Source organism: Ranitomeya variabilis, chromosome 3, assembly GCF_051348905.1.
Source record: "Ranitomeya variabilis isolate aRanVar5 chromosome 3, aRanVar5.hap1, whole genome shotgun sequence".
NCBI lineage: Eukaryota > Metazoa > Chordata > Amphibia > Anura > Dendrobatidae > Ranitomeya > Ranitomeya variabilis.
The window spans coordinates 197509286-197535965 of NC_135234.1; the positions used below are offsets into that span (position 1 = coordinate 197509286).

A 26680-nucleotide genomic window follows, 5' to 3' on the forward strand; every position below is an offset into this window, starting at 1 on the left:
AAGAGACCTGGCAGGTTACATATTCATGTGTTTTATACTATACTAGCTGTTTCCAGCCAGCTAACGCTCGGCACGCTCATTGCTATCTAATTAACGCTGCTAGTGATTAAACTAAAGTAAATAATGACAACATTCAATAGAACTTACGCAGGTGGTAAATTAACTTAAAATGAAGTTAATAATAATAATTAAAAATCAGAATAATACTAATACATTTTATTCACAGTGTAAAATCAAACGAGCCTCGTGCGGTAATGTGGGGGGACGGAGCCTCGTGCGGTAATGTGGGGGGACGGAGCCTCGTGCGGTAATGTGGGGGGACGGAGCCTCGTGCGGTAATGTGGGGGGACGGAGCCTCGTGCGGTAATGTGGGGGGACGGAGCCTCGTGCGGTAATGTGGGGGGACGGAGCCTCGTGCGGTAATGTGGGGGGACGGAGCCTCGTGCGGTAATGTGGGGGGACGGAGCCTCGTGCGGTAATGTGGGGGGACGGAGCCTCGTGCGGTAATGTGGGGGGACGGAGCCTCGTGCGGTAATGTGGGGGGACGGAGCCTCGTGCGGTAATGTGGGGGGACGGAGCCTCGTGCGGTAATGTGGGGGGACGGAGCCTCGTGCGGTAATGTGGGGGGACGGAGCCTCGTGCGGTAATGTGGGGGGACGGAGCCTCGTGCGGTAATGTGGGGGGACGGAGCCTCGTGCGGTAATGTGGGGGGACGGAGCCTCGTGCGGTAATGTGGGGGGACGGAGCCTCGTGCGGTAATGTGGGGGGACGGAGCCTCGTGCGGTAATGTGGGGGGACGGAGCCTCGTGCGGTAATGTGGGGGGACGGAGCCTCGTGCGGTAATGTGGGGGGACGGAGCCTCGTGCGGTAATGTGGGGGGACGGAGCCTCGTGCGGTAATGTGGGGGGACGGAGCCTCGTGCGGTAATGTGGGGGGACGGAGCCTCGTGCGGTAATGTGGGGGGACGGAGCCTCGTGCGGTAATGTGGGGGGACGGAGCCTCGTGCGGTAATGTGGGGGGACGGAGCCTCGTGCGGTAATGTGGGGGGACGGAGCCTCGTGCGGTAATGTGGGGGGACGGAGCCTCGTGCGGTAATGTGGGGGGACGGAGCCTCGTGCGGTAATGTGGGGGGACGGAGCCTCGTGCGGTAATGTGGGGGGACGGAGCCTCGTGCGGTAATGTGGGGGGACGGAGCCTCGTGCGGTAATGTGGGGGGACGGAGCCTCGTGCGGTAATGTGGGGGGACGGAGCCTCGTGCGGTAATGTGGGGGGACGGAGCCTCGTGCGGTAATGTGGGGGGACGGAGCCTCGTGCGGTAATGTGGGGGGACGGAGCCTCGTGCGGTAATGTGGGGGGACGGAGCCTCGTGCGGTAATGTGGGGGGACGGAGCCTCGTGCGGTAATGTGGGGGGACGGAGCCTCGTGCGGTAATGTGGGGGGACGGAGCCTCGTGCGGTAATGTGGGGGGACGGAGCCTCGTGCGGTAATGTGGGGGGACGGAGCCTCGTGCGGTAATGTGGGGGGACGGAGCCTCGTGCGGTAATGTGGGGGGACGGAGCCTCGTGCGGTAATGTGGGGGGACGGAGCCTCGTGCGGTAATGTGGGGGGACGGAGCCTCGTGCGGTAATGTGGGGGGACGGAGCCTCGTGCGGTAATGTGGGGGGACGGAGCCTCGTGCGGTAATGTGGGGGGACGGAGCCTCGTGCGGTAATGTGGGGGGACGGAGCCTCGTGCGGTAATGTGGGGGGACGGAGCCTCGTGCGGTAATGTGGGGGGACGGAGCCTCGTGCGGTAATGTGGGGGGACGGAGCCTCGTGCGGTAATGTGGGGGGACGGAGCCTCGTGCGGTAATGTGGGGGGACGGAGCCTCGTGCGGTAATGTGGGGGGACGGAGCCTCGTGCGGTAATGTGGGGGGACGGAGCCTCGTGCGGTAATGTGGGGGGACGGAGCCTCGTGCGGTAATGTGGGGGGACGGAGCCTCGTGCGGTAATGTGGGGGGACGGAGCCTCGTGCGGTAATGTGGGGGGACGGAGCCTCGTGCGGTAATGTGGGGGGACGGAGCCTCGTGCGGTAATGTGGGGGGACGGAGCCTCGTGCGGTAATGTGGGGGGACGGAGCCTCGTGCGGTAATGTGGGGGGACGGAGCCTCGTGCGGTAATGTGGGGGGACGGAGCCTCGTGCGGTAATGTGGGGGGACGGAGCCTCGTGCGGTAATGTGGGGGGACGGAGCCTCGTGCGGTAATGTGGGGGGACGGAGCCTCGTGCGGTAATGTGGGGGGACGGAGCCTCGTGCGGTAATGTGGGGGGACGGAGCCTCGTGCGGTAATGTGGGGGGACGGAGCCTCGTGCGGTAATGTGGGGGGACGGAGCCTCGTGCGGTAATGTGGGGGGACGGAGCCTCGTGCGGTAATGTGGGGGGACGGAGCCTCGTGCGGTAATGTGGGGGGACGGAGCCTCGTGCGGTAATGTGGGGGGACGGAGCCTCGTGCGGTAATGTGGGGGGACGGAGCCTCGTGCGGTAATGTGGGGGGACGGAGCCTCGTGCGGTAATGTGGGGGGACGGAGCCTCGTGCGGTAATGTGGGGGGACGGAGCCTCGTGCGGTAATGTGGGGGGACGGAGCCTCGTGCGGTAATGTGGGGGGACGGAGCCTCGTGCGGTAATGTGGGGGGACGGAGCCTCGTGCGGTAATGTGGGGGGACGGAGCCTCGTGCGGTAATGTGGGGGGACGGAGCCTCGTGCGGTAATGTGGGGGGACGGAGCCTCGTGCGGTAATGTGGGGGGACGGAGCCTCGTGCGGTAATGTGGGGGGACGGAGCCTCGTGCGGTAATGTGGGGGGACGGAGCCTCGTGCGGTAATGTGGGGGGACGGAGCCTCGTGCGGTAATGTGGGGGGACGGAGCCTCGTGCGGTAATGTGGGGGGACGGAGCCTCGTGCGGTAATGTGGGGGGACGGAGCCTCGTGCGGTAATGTGGGGGGACGGAGCCTCGTGCGGTAATGTGGGGGGACGGAGCCTCGTGCGGTAATGTGGGGGGACGGAGCCTCGTGCGGTAATGTGGGGGGACGGAGCCTCGTGCGGTAATGTGGGGGGACGGAGCCTCGTGCGGTAATGTGGGGGGACGGAGCCTCGTGCGGTAATGTGGGGGGACGGAGCCTCGTGCGGTAATGTGGGGGGACGGAGCCTCGTGCGGTAATGTGGGGGGACGGAGCCTCGTGCGGTAATGTGGGGGGACGGAGCCTCGTGCGGTAATGTGGGGGGACGGAGCCTCGTGCGGTAATGTGGGGGGACGGAGCCTCGTGCGGTAATGTGGGGGGACGGAGCCTCGTGCGGTAATGTGGTGGGGGGCGGGATTGTGTGTGGTAATGTGGTGGGGGGCGGGATTGGGTGTGGTAATGTGGTGGGGGGGATATTGTGTGTGGTAATGTGGTGGGGGAGCGGGGTTGTGTGTGGTAATATGGTGGGGGCAGGGTTGTGTGTGGTAATATGGTGGGGGCAGGGTTGTGTGGGGTAATATGGTGGGGGCAGGGTTGTGTGTGGTAATATGGTGGGGGCAGGGTTGTGTGGGGTAATGTAGTGGGGGGGCGGGATTGTGTGTGGTAGTGTGGTGGGATTGTGTGTGGTAGTGTGGTGGGATTGTGTGTGGTAGTGTGGTGGGGCGGGATTGTGTGTGGTAATGTGGTGGGGGCGGGATTGTGTGTGGTAATGTGGTGGGGGGATTGTGTGTGGTAATGTAGTGGGGGCAGGGTTGTGTGTGGTAATGTAGTGGGGGGCGGGATTGTGTGTGGTAATGTGGTGGGGGCAGGATTGTGTGTAATAATGGGGTGGGGGGCAGGATTATGTGTGGTGATGTGTGGGGGCGGAGCTACTGTGCAGGGGGCGGGTTTAGCGAGTAATCACGATGCTATAGCTATATATATATATATATATATATATATATATATATATATATATATAGATAGATAGATAGATAGATAGATAGATAGATTTTGACGCTGGACAATTTCTACAATTCCAGCTCAGGAAATCGCCATTTCCCCAGGATTGCAGTCCACAACAACTTAGAAAATGTGTGACCAAATATTTCAGACATATCAACTTTCCACACAGACATCACTGAATATATATATATATATATATATATATATATATATATATATATATATATATATATATATATATATATATATATATATATATTTATTTATTTATTTATTTTTTTGGGGGGGGGGGGGCAATAAAGTCCACTAACAAATTTTCAATTTCTTAAATATTGACAATATACTCATGGAAAGAGGGCTTAAACACACAACAATTAGACTGAGCCCAATGTGGGAAAAAGACTCAAGTGATGATGGCAATTGATGTGAATGCTTTAGCAATGAATTCGCAATAGAAATTTTGTGTAGGTTGTGGTCAACAGAATTGCTTCTCACCTTGCCTACATGGAATGCAGGGACATTTTTAAGGCAAAGTCAACAGTTTTCAATTGGAGATGGGTAGTAACAGTAGTAACACCTACTCATCTGTGCCCAGTGACACAACCTTGCCTCCTTAGGCACCTCAGTGTCCAGTGCCTATATTCTTCATTTTGGCAATATGATGTGAAAACTGCTCATCAGATAAAAATAAATAGATGTGTCTTCCAGTAGATTGGGACTTGTAGTGATCATGGACAATTTGTTTCATGACACAACACAAGGTCCCCCATCCTCCCACTACAGCTGAATTCACATGTTCAGTTATCAGTTTGAAAAGGATCCAGCAGCCATAATTTATTTCAGCTGGACAAAATGTTGTGCAGGAGCAACATTTTGTCCAGATAAAAAACAAATCGCAACTGGACCTTTATTTTTGCTAACTGGACATGTTTCGAACGTTGCCATACATCAGTCTAAAGCAGGGGTCTCCTACACGTGGTTCCTGAGGCTGCATTTTGAGGTCCACGGGGAATCTAAGCACCCGAGGCTATCACAACACAGTCTACGGGGTAAAGAGGCCCACTGACACCTGCGCTTTTTTCAGCTGAATGTGCATAGTCAAACGCGCATTCAACTGAATTGTATTGCGGCACAGAGAGCCACTGGCTCCCTGCATTACTTATACCAACCATGAACTCTGTGTGCTAGTCACGTGTGGCGCCTGTGTGCACTGCCCTATCCCCCTTATCCCAGCTTTGGAAGAAGAAGGGTACACACTGATCGCCATGGGAACGGAGACAATTAAGAATAGTTTGTGTTTTTTGTATGTGAAGAGCTGCAAGATGGAGGACATTTACAGGATGGGGGGGGGGGGACATTATTAGAGGGGCTGAGGATGAACATTATTACAGGAAGGAGCCCAGGAGGCAGGACATTAAAGGGAACCCGCCACCCCCAAAATGGAAGTTGAGCTAAGCCCACCGGCATTCCAGAATGCTGTAGATAAGCCCCCGATGTATCCTGAAAGATGAGAAAAAGATTAAATTATACTCACCAAGTGGCGGTCCCGCTGCGGTCCTTCCGATGGGTGTCGCGGTCCGGGGCCTCCCATCTTCATAGGATGACGTCCTCTTCTTGTCTTCACGCTGCGGCTCCGGCACAGGCATACTTTGTCTGCCCTGTTGAGGGCAGAGCAAAGTACTGCAGTGCGCAGGCGCTGCACCTCTCTGACCTTTCCTGGCGCCTGCGCACTGTAGTACTTTGCTCTGCCCTCAACAGGGCAGACAAAGTACGCCTGTGCCGGGGCCGCAGCGTGAAAACAAGAAGAGGAAGTCATCCTAGGAAATTGGGAGGCCCCTGCCCGGGACGCCGACCGCAGCGGGACCGCCCCTGGGTGAGTATAATCTAACCTCTTTTTCTCATCTTTCAGGTTACATCGGAGGCTTATCTACAGCATTCCAGAATGCTGTAGATAAGCCCCTGATGCCGGTGGCCTTAGCTTAACTTCCATTTTGGGGGTGACAGGTTCCCTTTAATAATGACAAAATGGGGGCTAGGATGGGGGACAATATGACAAAAGTGGAGACGTCATTACAAAATGGTGGCCAAAATGGGTGACATTATTACAATATGTGAGCGAGGATGAGGGGCATTATTAGAAGATGGAGGACATTACAGGAAGGGGCCCAGGACGAAGAACATTACAGTAAGGTTACCAGGATGTTGGACATTATTAAAGTGGTTCTCCACTACTAGGACAACCCCTTTTTTAACTAAATGTTTGGCCCCGACAAAAATAAAAAATAACTATGTTTGCCTCCCATGCTGGCGCCGTTCCTGCGGTGCATGGACTTACGGTCCTGGAGCTCTTGTGCTGTGTTGTGACACGTGATGCCCGGTGCTCAATCAGCACTGGCGTCACTGTATCCGCCGTCGCAATTATTATAGCATCCAACGACCCAGGCTATAAATTTTATAAAATTAATAAAATTATACCATAAGGCATACAAGGCACAACATAAAAAAGCCATGCCAAAAATGTATTTTTTCTCATTATACTGATAAAAAAATAGAATTAAAACTGAATAAAAAAACGCATATGAAAAAATTGTATCACTGAAAATGTCATCTTGTCCTGCAAACAATGGAGCCAGTTAAATTATTTTCTTTTCTTTTTTTTTTTTTTTAATGTGTCACTGACAGACCTCTGGTCTACAGTGAGGGTGCAGCCCGGTTGCCAAAAATGTAAAATACAAGGTTGCATCACTTATTTTTATATATACAAACTCCACAAAGTATAACAAAAAATTAAAAGGAATACTAGCATGCTATTAAAGAGGCCTGTCAGTTTCTATTTATATTCAAACTGAACAATTTTAACTTCAAACTATTTTCTTTATTTAGCTATGTTAACATTTTGGACCATAGTGAACCTGTCAGCAGTATTTTGCTAAGTAAACTACAGACAATGTCATGTTGCCGCTGTTACACTGATGAAAATGATACCTGGGGTGAAGAAATCCGTCTTGTGGTTCTTGTGTAATCAGTGTTAGAAGTTTTCAGTTAATGATATGCTCGTACTTTGGGGCGGGACTGTAGGCAGAGTCTTATCTTCCTGCTTTAAGCCATAGAAACCAAGGAGAGACCTGCCCACAGGCTGCCCCGAAGCAGTCTGTCTCTATGATGAGGAACATGTTAAAGGATTCCCATAGCTTAGTGTGTGACAAAGGATTGTATAATTCATTGTGCTTGTCTATTATATACCTTCACAGTACCAGTCTAATGCTTGGAGCAAGCTACTTATAGACTGTATTCTTTTACATGTTTTACAATACTAGTCACGGCATTAGAACTAAATGCATTTCAAAGCCATCTTATACTTTACATCCTTCGCCGTGATAACAGTTTGGGACTCTCTTGACAACTTAATAAGGTAGCCACAAGGGTAAAGGTCAGGAAACATGTAGGCTAGGTCAGCTCCTTTTCTGCCAAGTAGCTAGTACCGTACATCTGTTCGCTTTCTGTGTGTTTAAGACACTGTATTCGGTCTAGGGGTCCAATCTGGAGCATTTTTTGATGCGCAAATCCAATGTAACCCATGTATACATAGGCACATAGTAGCATACAGTAGGTCAGCCAGATTGCAAAAAAAAAAACAAAAAAAAAAAACAAAAAACATTTTTTTCTATACTGCACTGAGGAAAAAAACCAAAACGGTTTACCACCAGGAAAGGTGGCCCAAAGGATACTTGACCTCCATCTAGTACATGGGGGCTTATGGCTACATTAGGCATACGAGAATGGGACAAATTCAAAGCTCATCTGCAAAATAAAAAAGGAACATTTTTGGCCTATTTGATTTTCTTATTTCAATCACTTAGTAGTGGTTTCATTAAGAAAGCCCAATTTTTGCTGTCTCCACTGGACGAATGATATTCATATTTTTCTGCTGCAGAACCTCATTGAAGCATCCAATTGGATTCTAATTGGATTCTAACCTGAAGGGCTTGTAACATCTGATTTCTTTTTTCCAGCAATGGCTTTTTTTGTGGCTATCCACATAAGAACCAGTTTCACCATAGCGCTTAATGGTATTTTAACATTAAAATTAAACCTTCATGATTCTTGCAATTCTGTGCATTCCAAACCTATTGCTATTGGATCCATGATGACTTGTATCTTTTCTTAGCTTCGTGGAGTTGTTCTAGTCATATTGTGGCATAAAAAATAATTTTAAAAGTTACCCACGTATCTATATTATGCGTACCTTAAAAGGGTTCTTTGATCTGAAATCTTACACGTACGAACATTTATTAACAGTGTTAACAGCTCAAAATGCGTAGGCTCCGAAGCTCATTTTATGATTTTACTCTGGTACAGGTTTTTAATCATCATTCAAGAGAGATCATTTTATGTTTTATCCATGAACTTGGATAAAAAATGCATTTTTGTCATTGAGCATTTGAGGCATTAAGTCTCAGAATTCAGGAAAAAAAAAAAAAAACATGTCCAAACTTTTGCCTGGTAATGTATACAGTATAAAAATGTATGTGTAGTGTATATAATTACACATACGTCATGTAGTCTAAGTGTTCAAGGTTTAGCATATCTGCAAAACAATCTTTTCTTTTTACCATGCATGCACTTCGTCGACCATCTTCCGATTTCTCTTGCTTAACAGGTCCTGAGAAACTACACACGTCTTCTTCTGTGCAAGGTTCCTGCTTAACCTTCACTACATCGGATTTATATGGGTTTCTATCAACAGCTCGACCACTAGAGCCACAACTGTGTAATGAAAGAGAAAGCAATTTAACAAAAGGCCTAAGAAGTAGAGTATCATTCATTAACAATTAACGAGAGTGGATGCTCCCTTTGCCCCGACATATATCAAGTGTTGAAAGCCAAGTACACTAACATTATTTAAAAATGTGCAGACAAAAAAGGTAAGAAAAAGGCAAAAGGGGAGAAATAGTTTCTTATCTTTACGTAACATTAATAAATCCCATGGCGCTAATACAACTTGTAGGACAAAGTGGCAAAGAGGAGAATTCAAATATTGTGATTGGCTTATTACTTGCCTTCCCCTGCTGCCTGTGCTCGACGTACTTGGAGGCCTTACTGGGGTGTGAGTGTTGGACAAGCCTGAAACAAAATAGAAATATTTTTAAAAATCTAGTAAACATCCAGACATGTTTAATAAATTGTGTATAATATAATTATTTGTGTGTGCATAAAATATACATCTTCTTTAATAGGTAGGGCTCTATTATCATAATGGTATTAGTCTGCTCCTTAGAAAAATTCCCTTGTGATCCTAGCTGAAACAAACATCACATTTGTGGTGGAGACTTTCACCAAAACAAATAGTGCAGCATGCCACATAAACGGAAGACACCAAAAAGGGTCCATCTGGTGCCCATGTTTTCCATCCAGTAACGATCCATCCCTGGAATTAATTCCATTTTCCTGTTCCTAATTCGGCATAGAAAAACAAAATACTAATGCTGATGGGAAACCAGCTGAAATGATACCAAATTTTTCTGGTACTCTAAAAAAGCAGCTTTTAATTTGCATAAAAAAAGCCAGCAACAAAAATACAGCATGTGAACATACCCTGAAACTACAATCCAATATCAAGCTTCGTTATTCCTAATTTGATTCAATTCTGATGAGGACATGACCTTTGCTCTTATTATATAGATAAATGTCGTGTGATGCCAAGTCGCACTTGTCTTTATCATTTGGTAGAATTACTTTCTAATGAAGTTATGACATAATGCCACAAAACTATTGGCTTATCCTTGGTATACTGTAAAAATGTACACCTCAATAGGAATAACAAACGGCGTCTTAGAAAAGCCCTATGACTAGGAATACAAAGCTACCTCGAACATTTTTTAAACAATTTGTTATGGAAGAGATACAAAGCACCCTGAGATATAGTCAGGGGTGTCAAAAGCTCAGACTGACACAAATTTAGTTTTTCACAAGTTTGCTGCATCAGCTTTTATAGTGACAATTTGCTCCAATGCTAAATTGTTAAGGAGAGTGATCAGATGCATTGCAAGAATTTGCAAAGTCATTACTTGCCATGAAACAACACCCCCCCCCCCCTTCTCCACTGAATCTCAGGCCTACAACAAGATGACCTGCTTACGTAATTGCAGTGATCATCAAGTTGCTCAGGAGAAAGTAATACAGAGGACAAGGCAGCTGTAAAAAAAAAAAAGGATTTAGGGCACCCAAGAAAGTCCATCAAGTGCCAAGATAGTCTCCTAAAGAGAATTCAGCTGCAGATCAGTTCAACATCAGTGTAGAGTTTGCTCTGGAACGGCAGCAGGCTGTCAATTAATGTTTTTGGAGGCTGGCCTGGCATCAAGGGCAACAAAAATGTCACTTCTCGCCAAGAACAGACTAACATTCTGCAGGAAGTAAAGAGATTGGACTGCAGAGGATTAGGGTAAAGATATTTTCTCAGATGAAGCTGCCTTCAGACTGTTTGGGGCATCTGGAAGACTGATTGTCCAGAGAGGAAAAGGTGAGCACCACCATCGGTCCTGTGTCATGCCAACACTAAAGCGTCCTGAGACCGTTCATGTGGAGCTGCTTTTCTTCCAAGAGCTTGGCACTCACAATTTTACCTAAGAACACTGCCATGAATAAAGAGTGAGATCTATGAAGAGCAAACTTCTCCCAGGAGCAATTTAGTGATGACCAATGATTTTCCAGTGTGATGGAACACCGGCCACAAGGCAACAGTGATAACCAAGTGGCTTGGTGAACAAAACATTACATTTTGGATCCATAAATAAACTCCCCAGATTAATCCCAATGGGAACCTGTGGTCAATCCTCAAAAAGAGGATGAACAAGCAAAAAGCACAGAAATTTTGATTACGGTAAGTCTGTACCGATTAGGCAAGAATGCCATCAGCCAAGAATTTGCCCAGAAGCAGATATTCAGCATGCCTCGGCAAATTGAAGAAGTCTTGAAAAATAAGACTCGGCATTGAGTATTTGCAAAAATTTGATGCATTGATAAATACAAGGTTAATTGCTTCACGACTTACGACATATAGGTAAGTCATAGGTCTTGTCCCAGGCATTTGATGGGGGCTCTGGCACCGAGCCCACATGTTTTCAGGCAATCGTTTTTTTTGTCGCTGCAAGATTGCAATTAAATGCAATAACGGGTGATCAAAAGTTCATATCTACCCCAAAATGTTATCAATAAAAAGGTCAGCTCGGCCTGCAAAAAAATAAGTCCTCACCCAGAGCCCAAAAACTGAAGACGCCACGGGTCTCAAAAAAAAAAAAATGGCACCTTTTTTTTTATTTAACAAACATTGGATATTTTTTCCACCACTTAAAATAAAAAAAACAAAAAAAACAAAACCCTATACATGTTTGGAATCTATGAACTTGTAATGAACTGGAGAATCATAATGGCAGGTCAATTCTAGCACTCAGTGAACAAAAAAACCCTAAAAAACAATTGTGGAATTGCACTTTTTGCAATTTCACAGGACTCTGAATTTTTTTCCCGTTATCCAATACACTATATGGTAAAATTCATGGTGTCCTCACACGGCCATATTGACGGAAAAATAAAAAAAGTTATGGATCTTGTAAGAAGGGGAGCAAAAAACAAAAGCACAAAAGCAGAAAATCCAAAGGTGGAGAAGGGGGTAAAAAAAAAAAAAAAGTTATGAAATACTTATTCTATTTCCATTAACAGCCTTCCAAGAAGCTCCACATTCTCAGCTGCCACATTATATTTTAAATAGGCGATTAGCAGTTAATTTATGGAAAAACTGGAAAATCTTTGATTCTAAACATCTATGAAGGACTATGACCGTACAAAAAGCCGTACTGTACAGATAACTTCAGTATGCCGATTATTACAGGCAGGGTAGTGCCAGATTACACTTCTATTTTGCAGCAGATAACACAGGATCCTTCAATACAGGTGATGGTCACAGCTCACCTTCTCCCATTCCCTTCACAATGACCTCTGTACATATCACAACATGCCCAGAAAATATTTCTATGAGAAAATAATTCAGAGACAGTTTATTGCTGCCTATGTCCAGATGGCCGGAAAGAAAAGGTGAGAGACGAATACTAGGTCTTATTCACCAGTGTGAAAACGGCAAGATTTTAATACACCGTATTTTTCGGACCATAAGACGCAAAATGTTGGGGGGAAAATGGTGGTGCGTCTTATGGTTGGAATATACTTACAAATACTATGGCGGTGATCCCGGTCCGACACTGCAGGGCGATGCCTCCCTTCCCAGGCTGGCGCAGCTGTGGCGCTCTGTTTGGCGGCGCAGCTCCGCCAGCATTTCGTGTAAGCCCGGAGGCCCCCACAGATCCAGTGCTGCGATGCGGTGGCCTCCGGGAAAATGGCCGCCGGGGCGGCGCATGCTCAGATTCAGATCTCGTCCCAGTCTGAGATCTCGGGACAAGATCTCATTGCCGAGATCTGAATCTGAGCATGCGCCGCCCCCCGGCGGCAATTTTCCTGGAGGCCACCGCATCGCAGCACTGGATCTGCGGGGGCATCCGGGCTTTCAAAAAATGCCGGTGGAGCCCCGTCGCCCCACAGAGCACCACCGTCGCCCCACCACCGCACCAGCCTGGGATGTGATTTCCCAGAGGCCACCGCACTTGCCTGGGCCACCAAGCAACCCCCGTGACCACTCCTCCACCTGTGCCGACACCCCCCCCCCCCGCCGTACTATGAATTCGGACTGTAAGGCGGACCCCCATTTGACACTTTATATATTTTATCCCCCTTTCCTTCTGAAAATTTGGGGTAAGTCTTATAGTTCGGTGCGTCTTACAGTCCGAAAAATATGGTACTTTTTTTTATCTTATTTATTTTTTTAACAGATCTTGAAATAAAAAAAAAGTTCTAAAAAAATGGATTTAGCAAGAAAAGTAGATTGAAGAAAAGTTATTTTTATAATGACACATTCCCTTTAATTACATGGATTTAATTAAGAAAAAAAAACCCATATAAAATATGTATTCTATACATACACACATTATATATGTACACAATTCACATGAAGACTAAAGCCACTAAATTACTAACCAGTAGATCCAGGGGACATAGCAGATGGTCCTGGAGATGGATTCATAGTGCTTGTGGGCTGTGGAAGCTGATGATGGCCAATTGAGATATACCTACTTAATATGTTGTCTAAATTGCTTGACCCGGCATCTTCCAACTGCAAGATGAGTAGGAAACATGACTATTAGATCCCTACAACAGGAGACTTTATATTTATCATCAAATTTGAAATTAAAAACTTCATATACCTTTAAAAAGATATAAAAGTCAAAATGTTTGTTTTCTCCATTTGGAAATTTTCACTGATATTAAGATAAAGTTTTTATGATAAAATGGGTAATTTAATACCTAGAATATACTGCCATTGTGTCAATGACTTTCAAAGTAAGTACATCAGCCTCATCAAGTCTAAGATCAATTCTATAAAATATGTAGTTTGTATGGTGACGCCTGGTAGCAGAATTGAGGAAAGAAGTGAAGAGCATCCCGCCAACACAAGCATATGGAAATGGTCTTTACTCAAGTACTGCTTGACATTTACAAGTACAACCCCTGGCAAAAATTATGTAATCACTGACCTTGGAGGATGTTCATTCAGTTGTTTAATTTTGTATAATAAAAAAAAAGCAGATCACAGACATGGCACAAAACTAAAGTCATTTCAAATGGCAACTTTCTGGCTTAAAGAAACAGTAAAAAAATAAAAAAACAAAAAAATGTGGTAGTCAGTAATGGTTACTTTTTGTAACCAAGCATAGGGGAAAAATTATGGAGTCACTTAATTATGATGGAAAAAATTACGGAATCACCCTGTAAATTTTCATTCCCAAAACTAACACCTGCATCAAATTAGATCTGCTCGTTAGTCTGAATCTAAAAAGGAGTGATCACACCTTGGAGAGCTGTAGCACCAAGCGGACTGACATGAATCGTGGCTCCAACGCGAGATGTCAATTAAAACAAAGGAGAGGATTATCAAACTCTTAGGCTATGTGCCCACGTTGCAGAACAGAAGCAGAAATTTCTGCTTTAATTCTGCATACCCTTGGCTGGAAAAACGCATGCGGATTTAGACGTGTTTTTGACGTGTAATTGAAGCGTTATGCATGCGACTTTTTAGACGTTTTTCTAATGCATGTCTATGGGTGCGGAATTGCCGCGATTCCGCAAAATAATGAACATGCTGCGTTTTTTTCCGCTATGCATTTCCGCTGCGGAAAAAAAATGCAGCATGGGCACATCAATTGTGAAATGCATTAGAAAGTAATGGGAATGCGGCTTGTAAGCATTTTTTTTTTTTTAAAGTGTTTCCGCTGCGTAAAATCGAGGCAAAAACGCAACTTGGGCACATAGCCTTAAAAGGGGGTAAATCATCACGCAATGTTGCAAAAGATGAAAGATGTTGGTTGTTCACTGTCAGCTGTGTCTAAAATCTGGACCAAATACAAACATGGGAAGGTTGTTAAAGGCAAACATACTGGTAGACCAAAGAAGACATCAAAGCGTCAAGTCTGGAAACTTAAAGCAATATGTCTCCAAAACACGAAATGCACAACAAAACAAATGAGGAACGAATGGGTGGAAACTGGAGTCAACGTCTGTAACCGAACTGTAAGAAACCGCCTGAAGGAAATGGGATTTACATACAGAAAAGGTAAACGAAAGCCATCATTAACACCTAAACAGAAAAAAACAAGGTTACAATGGGCTAAGGAAAAGCAATCGTGGACTGTGGATGACTCGATGAAAGTCATATTCAATGATGAATCGCGAATCTGCATTGGGCAAGGTGATGATGCTGGAACTTTTGTTTGGTCTCGTTTCAATGAGATTTATAACTATGACTGCCTGAAGAGAACATGCAAATTTCCAGTCGGGTCATTCCATATCAAGTGATCCAAATATGATTTTTTTTTTTTTTTTTTACCGGACGTCTTTAGATTTTTTTGTTTTGTTTTTATGAAGTACAACTTTAGTTAATTACAAATTAAAAGTTTTGAATTTTTTTCTTCATCAGTTAATTTTTTACAGATTTCTAAAGTTTTGAAAAAGCGCGGATTTTGGCCTGATATGGCTTTACATTTTTTATCATATGTTGGGCTAGAATTAAGAATAAGAGGTGGGAGAAGTATTTTTCTCAGAACGGTATCGGCTTTCATTTGATATGTCACAAGACTGTTTCTTTACATTTTTTTTGGGAGAAATCAAATTCAAAATTTTGATGCGCAATTGTGAAAAAAACGTATGTTTTTAAGGGAGGGTGCCGTGATTTTAGTTTTTGTATTAATAATTATTGATTATACAATCAATTATTTTTAATACAAAAGTAAATGTACCTCTTTCATACTTTTTTATTTATTCACTTTTACATTCACCACTGGAGGCCGCCATTTTCATTAGTGTGGGTGTAAGTGTCTGGGCACGACACTTGCACACCTCACTTACGGCAGCCATGTACATAGGAGCCAACGGTGGGGCTCCGACCGCATCTCCTCCTGCCTCTCAGCTGTGACTTGGCCACGCCCACTGAGCTGCTACGTCACAGCTGTGAGAGGAGATCGCGGCCATTTTGTTTATTTCCCTCTGCCATCGCACACACAGCTCAGTGCGTGCGATGGCAGAAGCTGCTGCTGGGAGAAGCTGCTGCCGAGGGTCCAGGGTAAGTATCTGCAGCGAGGAGCTATGATTGCAGCCTGTACTTAGTATTACAGTACAGGCTGCAATCACTGCCGACCTGTTCAGAGCAGAGCAGGGAGATCGTCACACTGCTCTGCCCTGAACATGACTCAGCACTTCCTGGGAGAGGAAAGAAGGTAAGTACAGCGTTTTTATTTTCTTATGCATCTACCACTGCTGCCAGCCCCTATATACCACCTAGCACTGCCTGCCTGCCTCTGTATACCCCTGCCTGCCTCTGTATACGCCTGCCTCTGTATACCACTACCTGCCTGCCTCTGTATACCCCTGCCTGCCTCTGTATACCACTGCCTGCCTCTGTATACCCCTGCCTGCCTCTGTATACCACTGCCTGCCTGCCTGCCTCTGTATACCACTGCCTGCCTCTGTATACCACTGCCTGCCTGCCTCTGTATACCACTGCCTGCCTGCCTCTGTATACCACTGCCTGCCTGCCTCTGTATACCACTGTCTGCCTGCCTCTGTATACCACTGTCTGCCTGCCTCTGTATACCACTGTCTGCCTGCCTCTGTATACCACTGTCTGCCTGCCTCTGTATACCACTGCCTGCCTGCCTCTGTATACCACTGCCTGCCTGCCTCTGTATACCACTGCCTGCCTGCCTCTGTATACCACTGCCTGCCTGCCTCTGTATACCACTGCCTGCCTGCCTCTGTATACCACTGCCTGCCTGCCTCTGTATACCACTGCCTGCCTGCCTCTGTATACCACTGCCTGCCTCTGTATACCACTGCCTGCCTCTGTATACCACTGCCTGCCTCTGTATACCACTGCCTGCCTGCCTCTGTATACCACTGCCTGCCTGCCTCTGTATACCACTGTCTGCCTGCCTCTGTATACCACTGTCTGCCTCTGTATACCCCTGCCTGCCTCTGTATACCACTGCCTGCCTCTATACCCCTGCCTGCCTCTGTATACCACTGCCTGCCTGCCTCTGTATACCACTGCCTGCCTGCCTGCCTCTGTATACCACTGCCTGCCTGCCTCTGTATACCACTGCCTGCCTGCCTCTGTATACCACTGCCTGCCTGCCTCTGTATACCACTGCCTGCCTGCCTCTGTATACCACTGCCTGCCTGCCTCTGTATACCACTGCCTGCCTGCCTGCCTCTGTATACCACTGCCTGCCTGCCTCTGTATACCACTGCCTGCCTGCCTCTGTATACCACTGCCTGCCTGCCTCTGTATACCACTGCCTGCCTCTGTATACCACTGCCTGCCTCTGTATACCACTGCCTGCCTGCCTCTGTATACCACTGCCTGCCTGCCTCTGTATACCACTGCCTGCCTGCCTCTGTATACCACTGCCTGCCTGCCTCTGTGTACCACTGCCTGCCTGCCTCTGTGTACCACTGCCTGCCTGCCTCTGTGTACCACTGCCTGCCTGCCTCTGTGTACCACTGCCTGCCTGCCTCTGTGTACCACTGCCTGCCTGCCTCTGTGTACCACTGCCTGCCTGCCTCTGTGTACCACTGCCTGCCTGCCTCTGTGTACCACTGCCTGCCTGCCTCTGTGTACCACTGCCTGCCTGCCTCTGTGTACCACTGTCTGCCTGCCTCTGTGTACCACTGTCTGCCTGCCTCTGTATACCACTGTCTGCCTGCCTCTGTATACCACTGCCTGCCTGCCTCTGTATACCCCTGCCTGCCTGCCTCTGTATACCACTGCCTGCCTGCCTCTGTATACCACTGTCTGCCTGCCTCTGTATACCACTGTCTGCCTGCCTCTGTATACCACTGTCTGCCTGCCTCTGTATACCACTGTCTGCCTGCCTCTGTATACCACTGTCTGCCTGCCTCTGTATACCACTGTCTGCCTGCCTCTGTATACCACTGTCTGCCTGCCTCTGTATACCACTGCCTGCCTGCCTGCCTCTGTATACCACTGTCTGCCTGCCTCTGTATACCACTGTCTGCCTGCCTCTGTATACCACTGCTGCCTGCCTCTGTATACCACTATCTGCCTCTATATACCACTGCTACCTGCCTCTATATGCACCTACCACTGCTACCTCTGTCCTGTGTAGCTAATCTTGTCCTGGGTAGCTAATCCTGTCCCGTGTACTGTGTCCTCAGCAGTCAGTATCACACAGGACAGGATTAGATACACGGCTCAGCAGTCGGTATCACACAGGATAGGATTAGATACACGGCTCAGCAGTCAGTATCACACAGGATAGGATTAGATACACGGCTCAGCAGTCAGTATCACACAGGATAGGATTAGATACACAGCTCAGCAGTCAGTATCACACAGGACAGGATTAGATACACAGCTCAGCAGTCAGTATCACACAGGACAGGATTAGATACACGGCTCAGCAGTCGGTATCACACAGGACAGGATTAGATACACGGCTCAGCAGTCGGTATCACACAGGACAGGATTAGATACACGGCTCAGCAGTCGGTATCACACAGGACAGGATTAGATACAAGGCTCAGCAGTCAGTATCTAATCTTCTCCTATGCACTCCTCTCCCCCCTGCGTGTCATTCCCCATTGTGGTTTATTATTTTTGCTGTGGGAGATGAGGGAGTCGAGGATTACGCATTCGGTATGGTTTAAAAAAGATTAATAAAGGACTTTATTCTGGCCGAGTCTTTATTTACAATACAACTATATGATTAGTAATGGATGGGTGCCTTATAGACGCCTCTCCATTACTAAGCCGTGGGCTTGATGTCACCGGACAATATGAATGTGACATTAACCCCACAAATATGAACCCCACTTGCTACCGCTACAGGGCAAGTGGAAATTGCCAGGCAAAGCGCCAGAAAAGTCGCGTGTAAAAGGCGGCTGAGAGCTGATGTTTTTAGCCTGGGGGGGGGGGGGACAGTATCCATGGCCCCTTCCTAGGCTATTAATGTAAGCCCGCAGCTGTCTGCATAATATTTGATGGTTATTAATTATAGGGGGCCCCATGTCTTTTTTTTTGGGGGGGGGTGTCCCCCATTTTAATAGCCAGTAAAGGCTATAAGTATACAGTTGGGAGCGTGTGAGTGTGAGCACACCCTCCCACCCATGGACCAGTACACTGCTCTCCTGAAATACTGTGCTCCTGTCACCCTGCTCCTTCCACCATACGTCTCTCACCTCCCTAGAGCAGCACAATACCATATGGATCACGTATAATGCCGCTATATATATATTTATCACATATTACTCCCATAAAGACCACACATTATGCCGGGATATTATAATATATATAATATCACACATTATGCCGCCAAGTATTGTGTGATCTATGTGACGGTATTATATGTGATCTATATGGCAATATTATGTTTGATCAGTGTTGTGGAATGATGTAAAAACTAAATGACGGTGGTATATGAGAACTATATTGTTGGATTATGTGTGATCTATGTGGCAGTATTAGGTGAGAATTATATGGCGGTATTATGTGTGATCTATATGGTGGTATGTGAGAACTGTATGACAGTATTGTGTGATCTATTTGATAGTATTGTGTGTGTGATCTATATGGCGGTATTATGTGAGATCTATATGGCGGTATTATGTGAGAACACTATGACCGTATTATCTTCAGAAAGCGGGCCCATTCTATGGTGGTTCTGGCTGAGCACCTGCACGCGGGTCTGGGGTAATAGAGGGGCAGCATGACCTTCAGTTAGGTGCAGTCAGGGCTGGTGAGGCAGCTGAAGAGAGAGGTCTCATTTTTATCGTTACTATATGGCTACATTTCCTTCCCAGCATCACCCCGGACTGCGTCTGTTGTCTCACTTTCACACATCGCCAGGACAGGATGGAGAAGACAGGATCTGAGGAGGGGAATGGGGTCTGCATGCAGAGTCTGGATCAGAACAGGCCATCAATCCGCAGAAATGTTTCCTGGATTTCTGTGGAGCAGACGGCCCATCCATGTGTATAAAAGACAGCGTTCTATGTACAATCCCTGGCTGCTCCGCGCACTGAACATGGTGCCCCCTCCATAGACCAGCACACTGCTCTCCTGAAATACTCTGTGCTGCTGTCACCCTGCTCCCTCCACCACAGATCTCCCAGAATCCTTGCTGCCTGCCATCCTCGGTGACTGTCTACTTGTCAGTATAAGGCTGCGGTCACACTAGCAGTATTTGGTCAGTATTTTACATCAGTATTTGTAAGCCAAAACCAGGACTGGGTGATAAATACAGAAGTGGTGCATATGTTTCTATTATACTTTTCCTCTATTTGTTCCACTCCTGGTTTTGGCTTACACATACTGAGGTAAAATACTGACCAAATACTGCTAGTGTGACGGCAGCCTTACTCTGCAGTCACCAACAAAATGGCTGCTCGCTGGGTTCCTGAATCCTCTTATCCCTTAGCAAACACATGGAAGGAGAGGAGACATCACACACGTCAGCAGACTCCGCCCATAATTACTGCAGTGCAGTAATGTGAGCTAGTTGTACACTAGGTTTTTCTGAAATTTCAGCAGCTGCTCCCCCTAGTGTTTAAAAGTAGAAATTCCAAAACTTTTCAAATTATTTTTCATATTTTACTAAATTATAAACAAATGAAAATATTTTTTAAGAAAATTTAAACATTAATTCTTTACATTTTTACAATTGCTGTAAAAAAAATTTTTTTGATGGCACCTTCCCTTTAAAATTGTGGAAAAATGCATGTGTGTTACTTGTGTTCTTGTTTATATTTGTACAGAGATTCAACTTGGGACCTATCAAATTTTTATTTTTTAAGCTTTGAATCATCTGATTTTATGTTTGTGTGAATTTCTTCCTTTTTTCTTTTCAAATTACAACTTATTGAATTCAACATTTATATGCAACAATAAAGAAACACAAAAAACAAATACCGAAGTGCCAGAATAAATACATCTTAATCATCATAACACAACTTGCGCAGCATTTTCAACCTGAATGCATTGAACAAACCAAAAGAAAAAAAGGTGATCATATCCTCAAGCGTGATTTTCTAAATACAGTCTCATCCTAATTACCGTATATACTCGAGTATAAGCCGAGATTTTCAGCCCACTTTTTGGGGCTGAAATTGCCCCTCTCGGCTTATACTCAAGACATACCCGGGGGTCGGCAGGGGAGGGGGAGCTGTCTAAAAATACTCACCTAGTCCAGGCGCGATCCCTGCAGGTCCCTGCTTCCCCGGCGCCGTCAGCATCAGCTTCTTCCTGTACTCAGCGGTCACATGGTCCCGCTCATTACAATAAATGAATATTCGGCTCCACGTCCCATAGGGGTGGAGCCGCCTATACATTACTGTAATCAGCGGTACCATGTGACCGCTGAGTACAGGATGAAGCGCTGCGGCGTCGGGGAAGCAGGGACTACACAGCGCCAGGACCAGGTGAGTATACGGGGAGGGGAGCGCAGCGCTGCGCGATAGTCACCTGCTCCTCGTTCCAGGCGCCGATCTGTCTCCAGCACTGACGCTGAGGTCAGAGGGCGCGGTGACGTGATCAGTGCGCGCCCTCTGCTGAACGTCAGTGCTGGAGACAGATCGGCGCCCGGAACGAGCAGGTGTCAGGTGACTATTGAAAGTGCCGAAGACCTGAGCGACGGAGAGGTGAGTATGTGATTTTTATATTTTTTTAATCGCAGCAAATGGGGCAAGTGTCTGTATGGAGCATCTATGGGGCCATAACGTTTCTGCAGCACTATATGGGGGCCATAACATTTGTGCAGCACTATATGGGGGCCATAACATTTGTGCAGCACTATATGGGGGCCATAATGTTTCTGCAGCACTATATGGGGCCACAACATTTGTGGAGCACTATATGGGGGCCATAATGTTTCTGCAGCACTATATGGGGCCACAACATTTGTGGAGCACTATATGGGGGCCATAATGTTTCTGCAGCACTATATGGGGCCACAACATTTGTGGAGCACTATAGGAGGCCATAATGTTTCTGCAGCACTATATGGGGCCATAACATTTGTGCAGCACTATATGGGGGCCATAATGTTTGTGCAGCACTATATGGGGCCATAACCTTTGTGCAGCACTATATGGGGGCCATAATGTTTCTGCGGCACTATATGGGGCCATAACATTTGTGCAGTACTATATGGGGCCATAATGTTTCTGCCGCACTATATGAGGCCATAACCTTTGTGCAGCACTATATGGGGCCATAATGTTTGTGCAGCACTATATGGGGCCATAATGTTTCTGCAGCACTATATGGGGCCATAACATTTGTGCAGCACTATATGGGGGCCATAATGTTTCTGCAGCACTATATGGGGCCATAACATTTGTGCAGCACTATATGGGGCCATAATGTTTCTGCAGCACTATATGGGGCCATAATGTTTGTGCAGCACTATATGGGGCCATAACCTTTCTGCAGCACTATATGGGGCAAGTGTCTGTATGGGGCCATAATTAACGTTTGTAGGGCACTACGGTATATGGGGCAAGTGTGTGTATGGAGCATCTTATAGGGCCATAACGTTTGTGCAGCACTATATGGGGCAAATATCTTTATAGAGCATCTTATGGGGCCATAATCAGCATTTGTGCAGCATAATATTGGGCAAGTGTGTCTATGGAACATCTTATGGGGCCTTTATTAACCTTTATGCAGGATTATATGGGGCATATTTTAATATGGAGCATCTTATGGGGCCACCATAAACTGCATGGAGCATTATATGGGGCTCTTGATTCAATATCAATATTCAAAAACACTTAACCTACTGATGTCTCAATTAATTTTACTTTTATTGGTATCTATTTTTACATTTACCGGTAGCTGCTGCATTTTCCACCCTAGGCTTATACTCGAGTCAATAAGTTTTCCCAGTTTTTGTGGCAAAATTAGGAGGGTCGGCTTATACTCGAGTATATACTGTATATGTTAAAAACCAGATTAAAAGAACCAATATTTTTACCACCTATTTATACATGTAACAATTTTTTTTCTATTATATCACTAAACATGTAATTTATGAAGTGTTTTAAGAATAGTACAGTAGTTAAATCCTCGTTCTATAAAATATGAACTAATCAAACAATAGTACGTGTTTACACTGGCCTTTTATCATCAATGTGTCCCTTCTAGTGGGTGAAGTGTAATCTTGTCCATAAGCGCCTACTAGCAATGGCCATTTCCTTTTGTGTCAGAGTATGTGCGGCCTGTGATGGTGTTCGACTCCACCGGAGTTAATATCTGATTTTTGTTAACTTTTACAATGTCTGGTTTTCTTGGATACACAAAGGATGGCGCTGGACCAGAAGGTGCAGAAAAGTCAATTCTAATTTTTCCTTTTCACAATCTTTGGAGAGTCCAGTAGCCGCCACCAGCGCCAATCATATTCACCAGTTCTGTCATCCATTGCCGATCTTGTGCCGCCTTCTACCACTTCATGGACTTCACTGTCTTTGCTGAATGAAAAAATCCTTGTTTTTATTTCTGTTTCACTACATGGGATGACAGTCCTGTATTGCTGAGTCCCTGTGATGGGTTCTGCTTCCTGTAACCGATGTTCTCACAAACTCTCCTCCTCTTCGTAGTCCTGGTCCGTACAATACATGAGCTGGATGTTAAGAATGTTTTTCTCCCTCCATTTGAGGAGTTTCCTGGGTGTTAAGATTTGGTGTGAATATGGCTCTGGAGGCTCGAGCTGCTGTCTGTCATCTGCTCTGCAGTCACTGTCTACCCCTGGTCATTCTCAGCCCTAACAAAGCTTTCTCCTCTGTCCTCTCCTGCTTCTAAGCTGTAACATAATAAAATAATACAGTAATATCTAAAAATCACGGATTATTTGGTAAATATAGACCCCACACTTACCACAGGCTGAACAGATCTGAATTCAAGATTTTCAAACTGACACTAATAGTTTTATTTTTTTTAAATATGATCCCATCACGATCCCAACTTGAATTTTGGTACAGATGTGGCTAGGAGCATAGCAGGCACATGTGCAGTTTTTGAAATTAAACTTTTTCGGAAATGCGTTTTAAACTTTTACGTTTGCGTTCGCATGGGTAAAATAATAACAAAGATAATCTTGTGACATATCTGGTGAAAGCCTGTACAGTTCTGAGTAGAATGGTGTTCATTTTGTTTCTCTATCTTTTTTCTAGTCTGAGTTATGAGGAGAAAGGTAAAGGCAGGCAACACCGAAATTCGCACTTTTTCCGAACTTTGAAAATAAAAAAATAAATAAATAAATCTAGAATTTTTTTTCTTCACATTTTGCATTCTCTGACACTATTACCAAATAAAATCTCAAAAGAATTAAAAATATAAAAGGTAAACATCATTGGTTCACTTAACATGGAATGCCCCAGTCATTGATGATATGGGGCTACATGTCAGGTAAAGGCACTGGGGAGATGGCTGTCATTACATCTTCAATAAATGCACAAGTTTATGTTGATATTTTGGACACTTTTCTTATCCCATTAATTGAAAGGATGTTCGGGGATGATGAAATCATTTTTCAAGATGATAATGCATCCTGCCATAGAGCAAAAACTGTGAACACATTCCTTGAAAAAAAGACACATAAGGTCAAAGTCATGGCCTGCAAATAGTCCGGTTCTCAATCCAATTGAAAATCTTTGGTGGAAGTTGAAGAAAATGGTCCATGACAAGGCTCCAACCTGCAAAGCTGATATGACAACAGCAATCAAAGAAAGTTGGAGCCAGATTGATGAAGAGTACTGTTTGGCACTCATGAAGTCCATGCCTCAGAGACTGCAAGCTGTTATAAAAGCCAGAGGTGGGGCAACAAAATACTACTGATGTGTTGGAGTGTTGCCATTTGAAATGACTTTTGTTGTGCCATGTCTGTGATCTGCTTTTTTTCTACAAAATTAAACAATTGAATGAACATCCTCCAAGGCCGGTGATTCCATAATTTTTGCCAGGGGTTGTAGAAATAGTCCGGCTACTAATTACTCATTAAACTAAAATTAAAGCTGGGTCCACATGTGGCAGAATTTTTTCACCATGGATCCTTTGTCGGGTCCACAACGATTTAGGTGCCTGTGTCTGGCGCAGATTTTGCCCTGGACTGTGATTCACAGCCGATTTCACAGATATACACTGGAGGAGGAAACCTAAGACTACCTGCACTTTTGGAGATGCCACAGATCTGAAAGACACTGCTTTACAAATCAGTAACAATCCTGCACTGAGTTTTACATTAACACATGCCTATATCTAAACACGTTTACACTTTGCTTATAAATTGAGTTTACATAAATATTCAGCGAGTTTGCAAATAAACTGATTTACGATACTTTTCTTGTCCGGTTACAGCCTGCATCATAGTCCAGAGCTGCATTCATAATTCTGCAGGTTAAGGTACGCTTAACTTCAGGTTTCTAATAACATTGACATTAATCCATATCAATAAGTTGGATTTAGTCAGTCAAAAAAAGAAAAACAAACCAGCAACTCATGACAACCATGGGACAGGCCATGCTAAAGCAAGCTCTGCAAAACAACCATCATTAATTATCTCGACTGTGGTGTTGGGACTCAGCCAGCAACTTTACAGAACGCCCGAGGATCATCAGATGGACGTTTATGACAACTGAAAAACACTGAAAATTGCAGCGGAGTCTAAAGTGATCCCATAAAGGTTTTACGGACTAATGTTATAGGTACTTCTGCTGTAGCTCCAGGTTTATACAAATGCATGAGCCAATATTGAAGGGTGCAAGAAATGCAAGTTGTGTTCTGGACATGATACCACTATGTATTACTACAGAATGTCTGGAAATAGAAGGGACTTTACACTTCTCTCTAACCCCTTTTCCAGTTTTTCGTTTTCGCTTCCGTCGCCCCGTTTTTCCAAGAGCCATTTTCCTTCCACCTAGTTGTATGACGGCTTGTTTTCTGCAGGACCAGGTGTACTTTTGAATGACACCATTCATTTTATCATGCGATGCATTGAAGAGAGCATCACGGAAGAACTGATGTGCACGTGTTACGACGCATGTTAAATGCTAATCTTGGAGATTGACAGCAGGATTTAACAGGTTAACAGCACGTTAACAAGTTCAGTTATTTTCAATGATTCTCACCCATTCAAATGGGTGAAAAATTTGCTTCTTTCTCTGCTAAAATTGGTCATTATCTAAACGATGTATTTTGAAGTAAAATCTGTATTCTGTGATGACAGTTTACTAAATTACTGAGATAGAGCGGCTACCGATGAGATTTTATGTTGATAGGAGGGGAAGGAGTCTGCCTCTAGCTCCTCCCATCGCTATAGAACCGCCATCTCCGATCTCAGTAATGGGAAACGTCGTCTCCACGGAATACAGATTTTAGCTCAGAATTGACATTTTTGATAATGACTGATCAATTTTGACAATTTTCTAGGATAAGCATCAGTGATGAGTGTACTCGTTACTCAAGTTTCTCCGAGCATGCTCGGGTGGTCTCCTAGTATTTCGGCGTGCTTGGAGATTTAGTGTGTCGCCGCAGCTGCATGATTTGCGGCTGTTAGACAACCTGAACAAATGCAGGGACTGCCTGATTGTTAGGGAATCCCCACATGCATTCAGGCTGTCTAGCAGCTGTAAATCATGCAGCTAAGGCGCCGAAAACTAAATCTCCGAGCACGCCAAAATACTCGGAGATCACCCGAGCATGCTTGGAGAAACTCGAGAAACGAGTATACCCGCTCATCAATAATAAGCATGTGTACTATTGATTAATGAAAGAATTAAGATGACTGTTACTCTTTGGATTTTTAGAGTAGATTTATTATTAACCATGCATATGCACAGGATGTCTTTTAAACTATGGCAAACCCGCTGAGTCATTCATTTTGGCTTTAAGCAGAACCTGCTTCAGGAGATGCCGGAGTCTTTTTGCATCGTTGCCTTTTCTGGCTCCTCACAGACTTTCTTATTTCACTTGTGGCATCTTCTATGCGGTTTGTGTCGTTGGATTATCTTTTAACTACAGGCATTAAAAGACTGAGCAGATGAACATCACGCCTTTCTGACAGAAAT

At 45.5% G+C, this 26680-nt stretch overlaps 1 protein-coding gene across 4 annotated transcripts in view; it reads right to left on the minus strand.

Annotated features, from left to right (window-relative positions):
- The window catches only part of TRIM33 (tripartite motif containing 33), a 218282-nt gene that overhangs the window by 31940 nt on the left and 159662 nt on the right, over positions 1–26680 (minus strand). For all 4 annotated transcript variants that reach the window (XM_077294962.1, XM_077294965.1, XM_077294964.1 and 1 more), the window contains exons 12-14: positions 13025–13160; positions 9001–9064; positions 8554–8707 (exon numbers count right to left, since the gene is read on the minus strand). In XM_077294962.1, coding sequence (XP_077151077.1) covers positions 8554–8707; positions 9001–9064; positions 13025–13160 — 354 coding nt within the window. The remainder of the gene's footprint in view (positions 1–8553; positions 8708–9000; positions 9065–13024; positions 13161–26680) is intronic.